General features: G+C 56.3%; 1 protein-coding gene across 2 annotated transcripts; it reads right to left on the reverse strand.

Moving 5' to 3' along the window:
• Positions 1-3,890: 3,890 nt before the first annotated feature.
• On the reverse strand, positions 3,891-17,472 carry INSYN1 (inhibitory synaptic factor 1). 2 transcript variants are annotated; one of them, XM_043471028.1, is made up of 3 exons: positions 16,252-17,472; positions 15,114-15,820; positions 3,891-4,679 (listed from the first exon to the last, which is right to left on the reverse strand). In XM_043471028.1, exons 2-3 carry the CDS (start codon positions 15,267-15,269, stop codon positions 3,957-3,959), a joined length of 879 nt encoding a protein of 292 aa, XP_043326963.1. In that variant the 5' UTR covers positions 15,270-15,820; positions 16,252-17,472; the 3' UTR covers positions 3,891-3,956. The 2 variants fall into 2 exon arrangements, with proteins under 2 accessions (XP_043326963.1, XP_043326964.1); XM_043471029.1 differs by having other exon boundaries at positions 16,271-17,378.
• Positions 17,473-18,559: the final 1,087 nt, after the last annotated feature.

Below are 18,559 nucleotides of genomic sequence, written 5' to 3' on the forward strand. Positions count from 1 at the left end.
AGTGACATGAGACCTGGCATGGAGGAAGTCTGAAATAAAAGCTGATTGCATGAATGTACAGCAAATCCCCTCTGCTAATGGGGCTCATTCATTCATTCAACAAACATTTATTATTGAACCCATAATCCATTGGGCTCCAGGCTCTGTGTCGAGGGCTGCGACATTCAGGTTAACAGTAGCCAAGTTCTCCGAAGACTGGATGGCATTCACAAGCTTCCTGCTCCCAACGCTCTCACTCACACAGGCCCACCTGGTTCTGAGAGCCCCAATCCCCTCCCTCGCACCCAGAGACCAGAGTGCTGGCTCCACCATGGATTTTGACTGCAGTAGATGTTTAAGTGCCGAGTCACTGACTTTGGGGTTGAGTCCTGGTGCCATAACCCATGTGGCGCCCTTAGGCAAACTATTTAACTTCTCAGAGCCTCAGTTTCCTCATCTGGCAAACAGGCATAAGTAAAAATGCTCATCTCATATTTGCCATGAGGAGTTAATGAAACAAACAATACTTAGAGCAATGCTCAGTGCACAGTGTGTGCTCGATGAGCATGAACTATCATCATGACTCTACACTGTTGCAAGAGTCTGCCCCTCTCCGCCTCCTCCGCAGCCTGGGTCAGCACAAGTCCAAGCACACAGGAGGCGGTCAGTGGGATCAGATCTGGGACATTCTTGGTAAGGAAACCCAGAAACTAGCAAAGGTGGCTGAGACTCCACTCAAAATACAGCAAGCCAGGGTTCAATCCCTGGTCAGGGAACTAGATCCCATGTGCTGCCACTAAAGATGCCATGCAGGCTTCCCTGGTGGTTCAGCAGTAAAGAATCCGCCTACAATGCAGGAGACATAGGAGATGGCTGGTTCAATCCCTGGGTTGGGAAGATCCCCTGGAGGGGGAAATGGCAACCAGTATTCAGCCTGGAGAATCTCATGGACAGAGGAGCCTGGTAGGCTAAAGTCCGTGGGGTCACAAAGAGTCAGAAGCAACTGAGCACACACATGTCGCAACAGACCTGGCGCAGACAAATAAAATAATAAAATTAAAATTAAAATTAAATGAAAAAGAAACCAGCAAAGGCTTGGAGACGGAGAAGAACAGGGAGGGACTGTGCCCGGAGGAGCACAAGCGTTGAGGGTGAGGTCTTAGGGGTGCTGTGACTGCTCAAGGACCGGGAGCTTACTACTCAGAAGCATCAAGTTCTGTGGCTCAACAACTCTGACTGTTATAGCTCTTTTCCTAGGTGGCCACGTTCTCCATTTCAAGTCGTAAGAAAGTCATGGGGATCCCACTCCACTGGCAGCAAGGTCCAGACTGGATGTGGCAGAGTATGAAGGAAGTTAAGTAATTTGGGGAGTCTTCTAGAACAAATACCCATTCTCCCCGCCTTTTCCAGGACACCCTCATACCTCTGCCCTATTTGAGGCAAGTAGCCAGGTGGTGGACCAAGGAACGGGTCTGGCTAACTGAGGGCTGTTAACAGGGACCACATGCAATCACAGAAAGCCAGAGTGAGGGTGGGGAAGGGGCTCCCAGGCAAGGTCAATGCCTTACCTGGGACTCTCTCAGAGACCGCTGGCTCTGGGTCTGTTTCTTCCTTGGAGAAATGGGTACTATTGTATAGGTTTCTTTTCTTTGACTGTTGTAAAAACGAGAGACTGTAAGTCTGAAACCAATCTGGCCATTGGAGAGGAAAATCAAGTGTTGGAGGTAGCACTGGATGTCTTTCTTCAGAGCTAGGTGTGCCCATACCTGGGGTGAGGTGGGGCTGCTCTGGATTGCCCCCTCTTCACTGTCAGGGCAGAACCCAGCTGGCCCTGGGTGCTTGGCATTCATCCTCTGAACCAGGGTTCCATCATTGATCAGCCCCAACTGCCTGAGCATTTCCTGGGTCTGATAAATGAGTTTAGACCCCAGGTTCTCAGGCCTGGCCAGGAAGAGCTAGCCACCACCCACCCCCCTCCAACGCCCCCTGCCCTGATTGCCACCCTGGAGGCTGCACTTTGGCTAGATCTTTAGGGCTCTGACCTTAACCCTGGGCCTGAGGGGAGATTCCCATACTGTAAAACAGGCAGCCTAGGCCTGGCCCATCTCATCCTGATAGCATCCTCAGCACCTGTTCCACGCTGGCCTGCACAATCTCTATCTTCCCCATTGCTGGGACTGCACAAGCGCACTAGTTGCTGCTAGGTTGCTCGTCAGGCCTTTTTGGCCCCCCATAAGAGGAGCAGAGACCCCTCCTGACAGGTGGGTTGTGAATCTGTCTTAATTAAAATGTGCAGGAGGGAGGTCCCCAAGGAGTGGTGTCCTTACCCCCCTGCTCTGAACAAGGTGGGGGGGCAGTGAATCAAGCTACTGTGGGGGGCAAAGTGAAGCAGTGACCCGGGGACAGCTCCCAGTTGATGGAAGTGGCTTCCCTGCCCACTCCACTCAGGGGTCCCCACCTGGAAACCACTGGAATCTCGGTTGGGGTTGCACTGACCACAGTGCATGTCCTGTACCCTGGCATTTACCAACTGCTTTCACATCCCCCATCTTGTCAAAGCCCCATAGCCCCCGATGAGGTAGGTGAGGACTATCAGACCTATTTTATAGATGAGGTAGATAGGCTCAGAGAGGCAAATGGATTTGCTCAGCGTCACACTGCTGCTAGATGACAGAGCCAGGTATCGCCTACATGCTGATGGTGGGGAGGGTGGCGTAGGCTCTGTGACTTTGGGCCAGTTACTTAACCTCTCTGAACCTCAGTCTTCTCATGTGAAAAATGGGGATAGTGATAGTTCCTACCTTGCCAGATTACTGTGAAGATTAAATGAAATAATGCTGTAAAATGACCTCAGCATAGTCGTGGCCTGGGGGCCTGCTCCATAAACGTGAGCAATGATTGTGATTATTATCCTAAGGGTACTCAGATGCTGTCCCCGTGTAGGCCACACCCCAGGTAAAGCCCTGTTACCTCCAGGCTCCCACCTTGTCTCTGTTGGTGTCATACAAGACCTGCTAAGCTGGGCTCAGGGTCCCGGTGTTGAGAAGCAGGGACAGAGGAGGGCTGCAGGACTCCTCTCCAAGCTGCCTGCCTAGGGAAGGGGACCAGGAGTCTGTCTCCGGCTCTGGTTCACAGCCCCATGGCAGAGGCTGCCTGCTTTCTTACGCGGACCTCAGGTCTGCTCAGGGCCAAGCAGGGACTGGCTGAGGCTCTTCTTGAGTCATCTCTAAAGGTCAAGGCTGCGCATGGGAGCTGAAAGGATTAGGAGTGGTCCAGCTTCTTGAAACAGACCTCTGCCCAGCCCAGCCTGGCCCTCCAGGATCTGCAGGTTTCTGAGCATGGAGGCCTGACCATGCTAGTGTCTTTTTCCTTCTCTGTGTGCTGGGCAACCCTGAGATGGGAGAAGGGGCGGGTCTGGATGCACCCAGCTAAGTTTGCCTTTGGGAAGGAGAAGCAAAAGTCAGCCTCGGAGTAAAAGACATAAAAGGCACGGGCGTGTGAGTGACCGAGCCCAGCTGGAGTGACGCCACCCCCAGACTCTCGGTCCTGCAGTCTCTTCCGAATCACCAACCACGAGCCCCGGCCTCGGACCTGCTGCTTGAGAGCTCGCCTCTCGCTCACAAATCTCCTTCAGGGCAAGGCCCAGACTGGCAGCCAGCCTCCACTACTGTGCTAAAGGGTCTGCAGGGGTGGGGGTGGGGGTCCCAGGTCAGACTTCCCCTTCCTCATTTCTACAAGTTTGGACACCCCCTTCAGGGGTTCTGCCATGAGAAGGAAGGGAGGGTGGTTCTGACCACGCTTCCTGGGAACTAAGAGGTGAGCAGGCATCTCGTGTCGAAGATGAGCTCTGTGAAAGCCTTGGGGCCTGTGGGGCTGGATCCTTAGCATTTTAAAATTTTATTATGACTGCGTTTGTTTAAATATATATATATATTTATAGCTCTATGTGCCCACCGCCCCCCAGCCCCTCCCCAGCCCTAGTTTTTCCCCTTGGCTTTCTGTCTGGTGGCCGTGTAGGGCAGCACCGTCTGCGTGCTCTTGTCTGACACCGTTTGGGTACTGCTATTCCTCGTGACCCTGCGGGTCTGCTCGGGGACCGAGGTGGGGCCTGAGCGGCGTCCAGTCAGTGGAGAGCGCCTGGGCTTGTAGGGAGCCGGGGAGGGCTTGAGAGGGCCAGCAGGGGCCTCTGTGTGGGGAGGCTCCGGGGACAGGCCCACCTCCTCCTCTGCGGACTCCTCCTTGGCGTCCCCCTCCTCGTCGTCACAGCACAGAGCGTGGTAGAGCACTTTATCACTGAACCGCACCCTTTCCCGCGTCCCCGGGGTCCGCTGGGGCAGCTGGCCCTTCACAGGGCCGGCACTGAAGGCCTCCTCACTGGAGGAGTCCGGGGTCTCCACCCGGGGCCCGTTGGGGATGGGCAGGCCACCGTTCATGAGCCGGTAGTCCGGGCCGGCCCCCGGCCGGGTCGACTCGGGGCCGTCCACGGAGTCTGAGGGGGTGGAGATGTCCAGGAAGGAACAGAACTCCCAGCTGTCTGAGAGGATGTCGGCCGTCATAAAGTCCAGGTGGCCAAGGTCAAAGGGGCCGCCCACGCCCGCCTTGTCGCTGCTGGAGGTGCTGCTCACAGTGGCTGTGGTCCAGTCATCTGGCTCCAGTTCAAAGTCGAAGTCCGAGGTTAGTTTATCGATCTGGCTCACCACCTGGCCGGGCAAGGGGAGAGGAGTGAGGGGCCAGCATCACCAAGGTGCGAGTGTGCCCTGTCCCACCCTTGGTGACCCTACAGGACACAGGTGGACTTGAGTTCACAGATTTGTTCGCCCTGTTGAGGGCCAAAGCTGGACCAGGGTGAACACAGCTGGTTCGGGCCATCCGCCTGTTTTCCACTCCTCAATGCCTCTGGGAGAGGGAGGGTGCCTTCCAGCCCTGCACCCCATCCATTCACACACACCCCCTCTTGCCCCAAAGCCAGCTGCTGTTTTGGGGGGCAGCCCTAGTTCTCAGAGTTGGATCTTCCTTTGACTGGGGACCATTTCAAACAGGGCTGAGAGACTCCAGCGAGTCCACTCAGTGGCGGAATGCCCACCCACCCTCGGAGAGGAAATGAGATGTGAGAACCGCAAAAAGACTCTGTCCAGGCTTTCTGAAACATCCTGGACCAGCCTCTGCAGCAGGTCAGAAACTGGCCCCCATGGGTCTCCACCGCCCCACCCCTACAGAGCCCCAGAGCCCCCTCTTTCCTCCCCTTCCCCACTGCTTGATGAGTGGAGATCAATCCCGGCTTGTGGGGGAAGGAATAAAGCAAGCATTATTTGGTAAGCAATAAGAAAACCATCCATCCTGGGCCCAGAGCTGCTTGTTAAATGCACGCGGGCTGCAGAGGTCAGCGCACCCGCCTGCCCCTGGTCCGTGCAGGTGGCCCCGCCTCAGGACAGCCCCTCGGTCAGCACAGACACCCGCAGTGAAGACAGCGAGGGAGGAAGGGAGACCCGGTCAGAGACACAGGGAGAGGATACAGCAACGGGAGGAGAGGAGATGCAGGCCAGAATCCAAACCAGCAAAACAACAACAATAGCAAAGCGGAAGGACCAGAGACCCAGGGACAAAGACAGACACAGTGAGTCATCAGGCCCCGGAGACAGCTCCCAGCCCTCTCAGAGCTCTCTCCCTGGGGTCGCAGCGGTCAGCCAGTTCATTAACTAACAAAGTCCCTAATTCAACAAACCTTTACTGAAGACAACGGCTGTTCAGGGATGTGCTAGGGGTTCGGCAAGGAGTGGGGTTGGTGAGTGCTCCAAAGTACAAGAGGAAAGTCAGGGTGAAGATGACCGGCCAGGAGCCCGGCTCAGAGGGGCGTCCACCTCATCAGGAGTCAGGGGCTCTGACGCCGGCGACCTGCTCAGTTGTTTTCCCTCTCTAGGTCTGTTCCTCAATCTGTGAACGGGGAGTTGGGTGGCTTATCTATCTCCAAGTTTCCTTCCATCTTTAAGGTTCTAGGACTCTGTGCTTAGAGGACTTGAGACACTCTTCGGGGGAGTCAGTGCCTAGGGATGCCCACTTCCCACAGCCCCAGACTAGGGGTGGAAGAACTCTTGGCAGAGGCCTATGGAAGAGCTGGGGGCATAAAGACACCCGAGTTCCTGATTTGACTTGGACATAAAATGCTCTATGTGTCTTTGAGTAACTCACATAACCTCTCTGGACTTCAGCTTCAGTCATGCCAAGGGGGAATGATAATCCCGGCCCTGCCAACCTCACTAGAGCTTCCTGGGGAGCAGTGAGAAGCCACTGCTCCCAGTGTCCCAGGGCTCTCTGGGGGCACCGGTGATAAGAGTGACATCATCTCCCAACTCTGAGCACCTACTACGTGTCAGGCTTTCTACCACGAGATCATCAATGCCTGGATTTATAGATGACGCGCCCAGGTGACCAGTCACTGGGGACCTGAGATTCCTACCCCCACCGGCCCTGCAACACTGCACACGGCTCAAGTGCCGCCCTGACTTCTGGGCCTGGACAGCCAACGAGTATAAACTCCATCCTCCAGTCTGGTCACCCCTTCTTATGTCCTCCACTGCCCAGAATGACTCCCATACCTCAGAGAAGCTCTCATCCCCCTGAAGCCTTTGCGTAAACCAAGCCCCACCTCCACCTGAGAGCTAGTGGGAACCCTGGCCTCGAGTGGGGGTTCTCAAACCCAAAGGTAGGGGCTCTCAAACCCAAATGCACAGAAGTAGGGGATGTATGTATACACATAACTGGTTCATTTTGTCATAAAGCAGAAAATGACACAACCTTGAAAGGCAATTATACTCTAATAAAAACAGACAAAAAAACCCGGATGTGTATCAGCCAACTCCCAGTGTTCTATTCAGGAGGTCCCGGTGGGGCTCGAGAGGGGCATATCTGACAAGCTTCAAGATGGTTCTGCTGCTACTGTTGGTGCAGGAACAGACTTGGAGGACTACTGGCCTGGTGGACTGGACTTCCCAGGTGGCACAGTGGTAAAGAACTTGCCTGCCAATGCAGGAGTGGCAGGAGACAGCTGGTTCGATCCCTGGGTTAGGAAGATCCCCTGAGGTAGGAAATGGACTCACTCTAGCATTCTAGCCTGGAGAATCCCATGGACAGAGAAGCCTGGTGGGCCACAGTCCATGGGGTCCCAAAGAGTTGGATACAACTGAACATGCATGCAATAGGCCTAGCAAACTGGGGATTTAAGCTGGTGAAAAAGAGCAGCCCAGGCACTGCCATCCTCAGGAAAGGCCCTGTGCCTGTGGGACAGCCACACCCTCTAATCAGATTCCCCTGATCAAGCACTGCTGCTGAGAGTCTGCTGCTACCTGAGGGTGCAAGGATGACTGTAGGAATCTGGAGTCAAATGACTTGGCTATGAGCTCACAGGGTTGGCTGAGGCCAAGCCGGGCCCCGAAGCTGGGTTCCTAACCCCCTGGGAGGAAGATGCAGGGTCCACAGAGCAAGAGCCCTAGAACCTTCAGACCAGGACGCTCTCCCTGCCCAAGGAAACCTTGCCAGCCCCTTGCTCAGCGTGCCTTCAGGTTGGGGCCCTTCTCCTTCTCTATCAGAACGCCCTTCTCTGCTTCCATTCTGGGAGAGTGGAGGGAAGGGAGGGAAGGAGGTCTGGGCTCAGGTCCCAAGCCTGCCCCATCTTGGCTAAGAGGTTTGAGCGGCAAGTGATTTCCCTCTCCATATCCCGTTTCCTCCACTGTAAAATAGGATGACACACCTCTATTTGCCAGATATTAGAGATTCGATAGGCATGTGCTTTAAACTGCAGAGTCCGCACAAACAAGCACTTAAGAATCTGGCCTCTGAAGCTAGACATAGGGTCCAACCTCACCACTTACAGGCTGTGTGACCTTAGCTGAGTTACTCAACTTCTCTGGGCCTAAATTTCTTCATCCAAGGAGAATTCTAGTAGTACCTGCTTGATAAGGCTCTGGTAAGGGTTTAATGACTTGATGCTCAGAGAGCACATAGAACAACATAGACCCCCAGTATCCACTGTGCACCTATGGGTGCTAACATGTGGCCAGGCCCCTGGCATCAGGTCCAGGAGCAAAGGGGAGTCAGCTCTTTACCAAAGGAATGCCACTGTAACAGGGACATTTCCAGGGCCTGTGGCAGAATAATGGGACATTATTAGACCTTTCAAACTGCAGCACACGGGTGGCACCTATGTTCCCTAAAGTAAAGCTGTCTACAGACAGTATAGGAGAAGAGATATTGCAGGTCAAATAGTTGAGCCTCACAGGTAGATCTTGGTCTGCTCCGCTGGGTGAGACATGTCACACTCACCAGATGAATGACATAAGTGAGGGTCAGAAGGGAGTGACACGCCATGGGGACCCGATGGTCTGCAGGGCCCGGGTCAGTCCACAACCCCTGCTGCCCATCCCTGGTGCCTCATTTCACGGGGCCAGTGTGGAAGGCAGGAATGGGGCAGGTCCCGGGCTACCTGCCTCTCTGCTGTGGCTGTCTTGAAATCTATGATTTCTCTCTGAGATTTAATAATCATTTTGCCTACATGTAATTTGGGATTGTCTTGGAGTGCCGGGAAATAATTATATACACAGAAGGAAAGAAAGGGGAAGAGAGAGAATGGAGAGAGAAATAGAAATCACAGAACCACAGACCCTTGAACCCAAGAGGGCCTTTGAGCCACCATTGAGACCACCTTTCTCATTGTGCTTGCTGACAAGAAACTGAGACCCAGAGGCCAGGAGTTGAGCTGAGACTGGAAGTGGGGAGCTCAGAACAGGAATCCCCTGCTCTATAGGGGGCAAGAGCAAACACTAGATAGGAAGGGCAGGGTTAAGGGCTGCAACAAAACCTGCCGGGTCCCAAACCCTGTCCCTAAGGGTGTCCACAACCCATGTCCTGATCATAGCCTCAGCTACCCCCCTGAACACTGCACCCATCCAGTCTCCCCACTGACAGCAACTTCCAGTCCAGCTCCCTTTCCATCCAAGGACCTTCCTAGTCAGCCAACAGGACTACGTCACCCATCTGCTTCCCTCTCTTCCTGGCTCCCCAAACTCCTGAGCCTCCCAAACACAACCCAACACCAAATCTGATCATAGGTCCTGTTTTCTCCAGCAAGCAGTCTCCAACCCTGCCAGGCCCACCAGCCCGACTCACTCCACAGAGCTCACTTGGGCCCCTGCGCCTCACCTGGCATGTCTCCTTTCTTTCCTACTCATTCCTTCTCGCCTCCATAAGGAAGTCTTCCCTGACCCCGAGTTGAAGACAGTTTCCCTGTGAAAGGATCTCAAAGCACCCCGCACCTCTCCTGATTTTCCAGTAGTTCTCACTGCTACCATTTTATGTGCACATGTGATTGATGTCTGTGACCTCACTAGACAGGAAGCCCCATGAAAGGCAGGACTAGATCTGTCTTGCCCAGCATTGCAGCCCCAGTTTAGTACAGGGATTGGCATATTCTTTACAGACGCAGTTTTTGACTAAGTGCATGAGTTCAGAGAGAGGACTTAATAAAAACCACTTGGGGCTTCTTTTACGAGAAAAAGTTCCACAGTCTTAGACACACCAATATTGCTTGCCCTAGCCTGCCTCCACCCCTGGTTGAGACCCCTCTCCAAGGAAAGCATGAATGTGTTCCCTAAGGCCCCAGGGTGAGGACCCAGGGAGCCCTGGAACCCGTTTATCCCCTCTCTGCTCACCTCTGGTCCCTTCAACTCTCTTGACAAGCTACTACTCCTTCCCACCCTCCCAGCTCCCTGGGCAGCTGGTTACATAACTGGGGATTCTGCATTATTTATGATCACTGATTATTTTTTAATTCTTGATTATGTTACTTATTGTCTTCCTGGGGGGCTGTGGAGCTGGGGAAAACGGGTGGGGAGTGAGTTGACCATGATATATGATTCTCAACCAGCAATCTGGCCTAATTGGCCAAGGAGCTTCGTGAATCTGTCTGGAGGAGGAGAGCTCGAAGGGAAAAGGGAGGAAAGGAAGGTGAGACAAAAAAAATAATAAGAAAAAATCCACACAATTCTTGCTGAGCTGCGGGTGATGGAACTGACCCACTTCGGCACAGCTCTGTGGTCCCCGGCCTCTCCTGCTCCAGCTGCCTCCTGGCTGGGCCACATTTATCTCATGCCTGCACAGCCCTTGGCTTCCCTGCCACCTCATATGCAGCGCCTTGCCCAGGGGACTGCACAGTCACCACCAGGCCTGTTCCCCTTGAAAACTGGATGGGGCATCCTCCACCACCACCCCTGGCTGTGAAGGGTTTGTGCCCACCCCTCCATCCTCCTGAGGTGCTTGGGCCAAGGTGGGCAACTGTGCCCTTAAGTTATGTCCTACCCAAGAGTCAGTGATGATGTGAGAGACACTAGTGACCAACACAATAAGTACCCTTGAACCCCTATATGCTGAGTGACATCTTGGGGAGGGGGGAACTGAGGAGGAGGAAGAGGCCAGGTACCTGTCCAAGGTAAGCTCACCACCCAGGAGGCCAAAGGCAAGGCCCTTACCCCTGGCCTTTGGGGCTCCCAGTTGGCAGGGATCAGGGGGAGCAGGGGCTTCCCTGGTGGCTCAGCTGGTAAAGAATCCACCTGCAAAGCTGGAGACCTGGGTTTGATCCCTGGGTTGGGGCGATCCCCTGGAGGAGGGCATAGCAACCCACTCTAGTAGTCTGGCCTGGAGAGTCCCATGGACAGAGAAGCCTGGTGGGTTACAGTCCATGGGGTTGCAGAGTTGGACATGACTGAGTGACTAAGCACAGCGCAGGGAGAGCAGTGGGGAGGCAGACTCCCACCCAGAAACACAGCCAGGAGATTCCTGGAGAGCAGGCGGGATTTTCCCTGAGAACAAAATCCACATTCCACATCGTGGCCTGCAGGACTCTGTGTAACCCGATTCCCTGCTCCCTCTTTGACCTTTCTTTCTGCTTTTCTCCTCCTAGGTCACTCCACTTCAGCTGCACTGCCTTCCTTGCTAATCCTGAAAACACCAAGCACATTTCTTCCCCAGGACCTTTGCACAGGCTGTTCCCACTGCCTGGAAAGCTCATCCCCTAGATACCACCCTCACTTCCTTTGGTTCTCAGTTCAAAAGCCATCTTATTGGAAACCCCCTTCCTACCCCCATCACTGTCACTCTCTGTCCCTTTTCCCTGATGCACAAGGGTGGGACTGCCCACTGTCGGAGGTAATAAAGGTGCCAGCCAGGAGGTCAGTGTCCTGACTTTGACCTCTCTGATGATAGCTGAGAAGTGGATGTGATTCTAAAAGCCATACATGGAATAAGGAGCAGGCCAGTGCTTGAATATTTCATTAGTAATATTTAACAAATGCAGAGTAAGTTTTGTGCCCTGCTGCTAAGTACTTTATATATAATACACATTTAATTCTCATCACAACCCTGAGGCTGAGGAGTGGGATGGGGAGTGGAAAATTCATTATCCTCATTTACATAGAAAATGGAAGCACAGCAAGGCAAAGTAACTCTCCCAAGTTCACACAGCTGGGTAGGGGGCAGAGTTGGATCTGAATCAGAGACATGTGGCTGCAGAGCCCATGATCTTGGCCCTGAGGCTGCGCTCTATCTCTAAAGTAAGGTCCGTAGAGTTTTGAGGAGCTTAGAGAGCCCGCTGGGACTGGCCTGGCACTCTGGAGTTTTGGGGAACCTAGGGGAGCTGAGGGCTAATTAATGATTGACCATCACATCTCTCTGCAGCACAATTTTAGCTTTCAAAGCATTTACATTCCTCACCTCACTCAGTCCATTAAACTACTCTTCCCATGCATGGGACAGAACTTGTTCCTCATCACCTGGGAGGCCAACGGCTCCAACTGCAGAAGGGGTTTGGCAGGGTAGGGGAGGTATAGTACGGGAAACTCCAAATCCTTTAGGGAAGTGAGTAGGTGTTGGTCCCCTTTCATATGTGCGTGCTAAGTCACTTCAATCATGTCTGAGTCTCTGTGACTCTAGGGACCCGAACCCACCAGGCTCCTCTGTCCTTGGGATTCTCCAGGCAAGAATACTGGAGTGGGTTGCCATGCCTTCCTCCAGGGGATCTTCCCAACCCAGGGATTGAACCCAGGTCTCAATGTCTACCTGTATTGGCAGGTGGCTTCTTTACCACTAGCATCATCTGGGAAGCACGTTGGCCCCCTTACTGCATGCCAAACCCTGATGAAGTGTTAAGATAACACTGAGGTGCAAATGATCATCATCCCCATCTCAGAGATGAGCAAACTGAGGCTCAGGGGCCTGGGGAGGGAGGGCTTTAGTGTCCCTCGTCTTTTGATGAACTTCGGGCTGTATGCTCAAAATAGGGAGGAGAGTCTGCCATGGAGGGTAGTGTCCAGGGCTGTGGAAGAAGAGCAGCAGAGACAGGATGACAGAGGGTGATACAACTGAGCCCTTTCTCTCTGCTGGCCCTTGCTCCTTCGTCCAGCATCTCCTGCTACTCCCAGCAGTCTTGCTTGTGAATCTTTTCTTCACACCTAAGTGCTTTCCCCCTCTGACATGAGAACCCCATTGGTGAGCTCTGAGCTGGTACTGCCTGGGGAGTGGGGTGTGATAAGGTGAGGAAGCCAGTGTCTGCCACTGTCTTGACCTTGGGCCCACCCACACCCCCGAGGGAAAATGCCACACCAAGCTAGCAAGGAGAGGCTGACAGATCCAGCTTTACAGTCCCCTTGGAGGACCAAGAGCCAAGATCATGGGTTCCAGGGAGCAGGGGGACTGCAACACTTTACTCCAAACCAGAGCTTGGCACTCCCCGCCCCAACCCAGTAACCCCATTCCTGACAAATCCCATCCTACAGGAAGTCGGTTATGGCATATCTTCCACTGTCTGGGCCTCTCAGAGCCTCGCCTGCCTTCCACTTCCTCTGCCCATCACCCCATGTCCAGACCCTGCCTGGGGGATGGGGGAGCTCTGAGGCTTGGCCCCTCTCCCAGCTGGGTGCCATTGGCAGCGGGCAGGCAGAGGCATACGGGGTAGACTCTGGTTGCCATAGCAACCTGCCAAAGTCTTGGGTGGAGGCACATGGCCTACGGGGTGTATGAGGGGCGGGGACTCAGCTCTCCCCATCCTAGCTCAGGCCTCTGGGCTGCAAAGCCTGGGAATCTGGAGCTCTGCTGTTTGAGACATGAGAGCGGGTGAGTGTGTGTGCTGGTAAGGAACACCTAAAAGATCCGCAAATGAACTGTCGCACTTCTAAGCTCCCTGCCTCACCCATAAAGGGTACACCTCAGAGCATTGCAGCATGAGCATAAGGTGTCCCCTCTAGAAGGCCCCTGTCAAAATGCAAAGACAATCATTAGTCCACCTGCTGAAGCCCCAGCATAGGCATCAGAAACTTGAGTTCTAGGCTTAGTTCTGCCACTGGTAGGCTATGTGACCTTACACCAGCCCCTGTCCCTCTCTAGCCCCAGTTTCTTCAACAGCAAACAAACAGGGCTAGTCTGGATGACCTGTGAGATGCCTTCAAACTGTGGATGGCTACGCAGTAGGGGAAGATGAAGGTAGGTGCCTGGAAGATGCTCAGTTGGGAGGAGGCTCTACGCTTATCAAAGCTGCCTCCCGGCTTAGAGTCAATCCTGGCTCTTTCTCAGCAGGCTTGCTGAGGCATAGGTCCCATGCTCCTGCCCAGGACTGAGACTTTGGATAGTGCCCATGACCCCGATGGGACCACAGAGCATCTGAAAATTGGTGGGAGGTGGGGGTGGGGGGCGAGTCAAAGTGGGAACTGCAGTCCTCTGGACCACTGAGGTTGGGAGAGCAGGGGTTGCTCAGGGGCACCTGGTCTTTGACCTCCAGGCTTATTCCTCAAAGATGTTTGGCTTAGGCGCGGCCAGCCCAGTCCATGGGAAGGAGCACATCACTTCTGTCTGTCTGCAGCAATAGCCATTCCTACCTCCTGAGAAAGGATGCTCCATTAGGCTGACCCCGGGTAGAGGGGCTGCCCTGCCCAACCTCTGCTTCTGTCCCAGAATCTCTACAATCCCCTCTGTTCTGAACATGACTCCCTTCAAACACCCTCTGCTCCTCGGTTCTCAGGCCAGGCTGGAATGCCACTTTGCCAGTCGGGAGTGGGTCTGCCACCATCACCCCCTCTTCCAAACCCTCTGAGCACCCCCATCTTCCCCACACAGCTGGCTGGGGAGAGCTCAAGCCCATAACTCCAGTTCAGTCACTCTCCCTGCCGTCTCTGCAGGGACCCTGGTTACAAGGAGTTGAAATTTGCCTAAAGCCCACCTGGCTGGCGTAATGGCACCCAGTGGGCAAATTCAGGCCAGCGGCTCAGAACGCTGGTCATGCATTTCAGGCTCGAACACAGCCCAGGGGGCAGGGCTGAGGACATGTGTATCTCATTACCCTGGCGATGTGGGAAGCGGTAATTAAACCAGCTCCGCTTAGAGAGGCAGAGAGGGACACACATACCAGGATCTGTCAGTGACTTTTCACCCTTGGAAAAAAAAAAAAAAAGAAAACCATTCAGAACCATGGGACAGGGATGCGTCCTTCAGAAGAGCTCCCTGCCCCTGCCAACACACACAGAAACCATGATATCCACTAGCAGCCCCTAGACCCGCTTCGGGGCGCAGAAGGCAAAGCCGGCTTTCATTTTTCCAGGATCAGGGTTCTAAGTATCTGTGTGATCACCAGGGCATGCTCAGAGCTGGGACTCGAGTGGTAGGGACTGTCTCAGTAAAGCCACCCACGCTCTCCCCGTGCCCTCTGTAAGCCAGTCTGAGACTGGGAGGCAGATGGTGGGGTCAAAGGTCAGCTTGGGTCCCAGAAGACTGTCTTCTACTAACAGACTGTGGTGGGATTCCATCTTTTATTGGCCACCATGGCAGCTCTGAGCCAAGGACCCACGACATGCTGCCTAAGCAGTCCCTGGATCAAGCAGGCCCCTCCAGCCCTGGGGTACAGTGACATCTTTAGCAAAGCAGATGTGGGGAAAGGAGAACAAGAAGGAAGTGCCAAGCAGAGTGACACAGGTGCATACAGCTTTGCTCGTTGCATGTGTGTGTGCATGCACACACACACACATACAAACACACACATGTGAGTATATTTTGGTGCCAGGCCCAGGAAACCTGGCCTAGGGGCTGCCCAGCCCCTCACTCACCTCCCTTAGCTCCTTGGCCACCTCCTTGAGCTCTCGCAGGATGTCCTCCAGCTGCCCGATGACCATCTTCATGCGCTGTCGAATCCGCTCCCGCTCGCCACCACTGCTGGGGTCGTCACTGGGCTGCCCGAGGTCCGGGGTGCCCCGAATGTTCATCCTTCACCACGTGGCCGCAGGCCTGCCCATGCTCCCCCCAGCCAAGCACACGCTGCGTCTGCCTCCACGGAGCCCCCCTCAGCAGGGCAGAGCTCCACATCTTAACGGCCCCCCAGCCCACCCTGGCCCTGGGTGGCCCTCACCCAGCCCCAGCCCCCTGCCACCACCCCGCTCCTCTACCTCTGGGTGGAGAATGGGACACCCAGAGGGAGACAGTCTGACAGAGGGGGTCAAGGTGAGGACACAGGAGGGCAGGGGGAGGGGCCTTGGGTCTCAGGAGTGGTTTCCAGGACTTGAAGTGCCTGTGGGTATGCTGAGCTGGACACAGAGGCAGGGGGATGACTCTGCAGGGACTAAGGGTAAGAGGTGCCCTTGGGATGGACAGAAGGCAGCAGTAATCCCCTCACAACTCCTAGGCAATTGCAAAGGCCGAGGTGTCGAGATGCAACAGACACCTGCAGAGGGATGGTGGCCAGGGCCTTCCAGATGTGAAAGGGGCTCCAGATGTGGGTGGCTCTGGAAAGGGAGCCGGATTGGAGGAGGGCAGCCCCCTGCAGAGAGAGCGAGTCTGGCGTCAGCCTTCCCAGGCTGCAGCACCAGCCGGCAATGCAATGCCGCTGCCTCCCTCCTCACCCCAGCCTGCACCCTTCCTCGCTGGGGATTGGAGTTTTTTTTGTTTGTTTGTTTGTTTTTTCCTTTGTGGGGAGGGATGGTGGAGGCAGATGCTCTAGAGCACAGTCTCTCCTCTAGAGGGGAAAGAGGGAACCCCTGCTTTAGAAGCAGAAGTCCTCAGCCTGCCATGGGGCACCCTGCCCTGGCTCCCGCCACCCCCACCCAGGCCTGGCCCCGCTGGTTCACTGGAGGGCCCCTCCAGTCTTCCCGGCCCACTCCAAGTGCCCCGGGGGTGCTCTCGTTCCCAGCTGGACCTTCCCCTCCCCAGCCCCGCCTTCCGTCAGAACCCCCACTCCGCTCTCGAACTCACCAAGGGTGGGGGCACCGACCTTCCTTCCGAGCAGCGTCGGGGGCCAAGTCCCAAGACGAGGTTGGGGGCCCCCAAGGCTCCCTAGGGCGGGCTTCTTTCTCTGGACCCTTCGGCCCCTGGCCTCAAGGAGGTCCTCAGAGCCGTCACCGGAGACATCTGGGCGGTGGGAGGGGGCGGGGCCTCCACGCTCCGAGGAAGGGGGCAGGAAAAATCTCCGTCAACCCCCGCCGGGCTCCGGTGGGGGGGGAATGAGCAAGGTTCCAGCGGGTCCGGGGCTCCGAGGCCACAGGTGACTCGGGCACAGGGCGACCGAGGCGACGGCGGGCCGGTCCCAGCGCGCGAGCCAAAGTCGGAGGGATCGGAGGGCGCCGGGATCCCCTCAGCCCACGCCCGGTATTCCCCGGGCTCGGCACCGTCCGGGATCCGCTCTGTCCAGTCCAGATCGGCCGGCTCCGGGCTCCACCGTGGTCTCTGCCCTGCCGGGAGTGAGCTGGCACCCGTGGGCGCCCGGGACACGCTCAGTCCGGACCCAGAACGACCGCGCTCCGGCACCTGCGGCGTCCAGAGCGGCCGCGAGGGTCCGCTCAGTCCAGCCCCGCGGTCCTCCCGGGGCGACAACGCTCTCGCGGCTCAGTCCACGGCCGGAACGGTCCGGAATCGCCGGGTGCCGGGGGGAGGGGCGGTGTTGGCCGTGGGGACCCGGTCCCCTCCGGGCCGGGCCGAGAGCGCGCGGGGCAGCGAACCCGGCCGGGCTGGGTCTGGCGGCCCGGGCGCGGGCGGGAGGGCCGCCGGGGAGGGGAGGAGGCGAGAAGAGCGAGAGGAGGAAGCGAGACGAGGGGAGGCGGGGGGAGCCAAGGGGAGGGGGCGCGCAGCGAGCCTGGCGGGCCGGGGCGCACGGGGCTTGCAGCCTCCGCTCCGCCGCCTCCCGCCCGCTGGCTCTCGGCTCGCCTCCTGGCCGGCCCCCGGGCGCCGGGTTTGCCGGTGGGGCCACCGGGCGCCGGGTCTGGCTGGGCCTCCCTCGGCCGCCTCGCCCCGCCCTGCCCCGCCGGGCTCAGCGGGCCTGGGCCCGCTCCCCGAGCGCCGCGCCGCCCGCGCCCCGGCCGCCCCCGGCCCGCCCCGCCGCCCCCCGCCGAACTGGCCGCCCGGGCGGGCGCTGGCTCCCTCAAAGGCCGCCCGGCTGGCTCGGCTCCGCTCGCCTCGGCGCTGTAAGGGAAGGGGCCGGCCCGGCGCGCCGGGAGGGAGCTTTTAAAGCGACACACACGCCTCCCAGCGCCGAGCACAGAGCGCGCGAGCCGGGGGGTCTCGCCACCCGGGGGACGAGGAAGCGTCCAGCGCTGACGGGGCTGGAGGCGGACTCTCCCGAGCGCACTCCTGTTGACCTCGGAGTGCGGAGGGGCAGCGGGCTAGGGGCTTACTCCAGTCTTACCTTTCCGTAAGCCCCCATTACCCCTGCCCCCACTGCGGTGCGCTCCGGGCTTCCTTTCGGCTAAATTTCCCGCATCAGACCTTCCTCCTTCCCCCTGTCATACCTCAAACTACTCCCAGACATGGCCTTAAATCAGATTAATTAAGAAAATGGAATACCGACGACATTTGCTGAGCACCTACTGTATGCCAGGCTCTGTCTGGGCTGCATGGGGCTGGAGTTGGAGATTCCGCAGATGGATGAAAGAGATACATTAGACACAGGTCATTTTGTTCAGTTCCTTATCCATTTACTGAACATTTATTCAGCACTTTCTCTGTACCAGACCCCACGCTTGACTCTGGGGTCACAGGAAGGAAAAGCAGCATTTCAGGAAGCTCACAGCTTGTGGGGACATTCCTGAGTAAACTCACAGGTGGTAAACGCAGAGCAAAGGCAAGTTCTAGAAGCAACGATAAGGGGGGTGGGAGCAACCCAGGCCAGCGGTTGGCAGGCTGTCCCTGAGGCAACCCCTGAGCTGAATTTCAAAGGAGAAGTAGGAGTTACCCAGGTGACTGTCAGTGAGGAGGAGGTGGGGGTGAGCCTTCCAAGCAGGGAGGAGAGTGGGAGCAGAGGCTCAAAAGCAGAAGTGAGGGGAGGCGGAGTTTGAACCAACTGTGGCCTTTTAGAGATATCATTTTGACAGCTCTGTGGAAAGTGGATTAGAGGAAGACCGGATCCTGAGAGACTCAGCCAGAGGCCATGGTTTGAAGCTTGGATTTTATACTGAGGTAGAGGGAAGACTCATTGGAAAAGTCCCTGATGCTGGGAAAGATTGAGGGCAGAAGGAGAAGAGGATGTCAGAGGATGAGATGGTTGGATGGCATCACCAATGCAATGGAC

The sequence above is a fragment of the Cervus canadensis genome, chromosome 6 (assembly GCF_019320065.1).
Source record: "Cervus canadensis isolate Bull #8, Minnesota chromosome 6, ASM1932006v1, whole genome shotgun sequence".
In the NCBI taxonomy this organism is placed as follows: Eukaryota; Metazoa; Chordata; class Mammalia; order Artiodactyla; family Cervidae; genus Cervus; species Cervus canadensis.

Bases quoted from the DNA above. Each gene is read 5' to 3' on its own strand.
- INSYN1 (XM_043471028.1), bottom strand. From the start codon at position 15,269: ATGAACATTCGGGGCACCCCGGACCTCGGGCAGCCCAGTGACGACCCC. The intron at 4,680-15,113 runs GTGAGTGAGGGG...TTGCCCGGCCAG, and splicing joins TGGCCAAGGAGCTAAGGGAG to GTGGTGAGCCAGATCGATAA.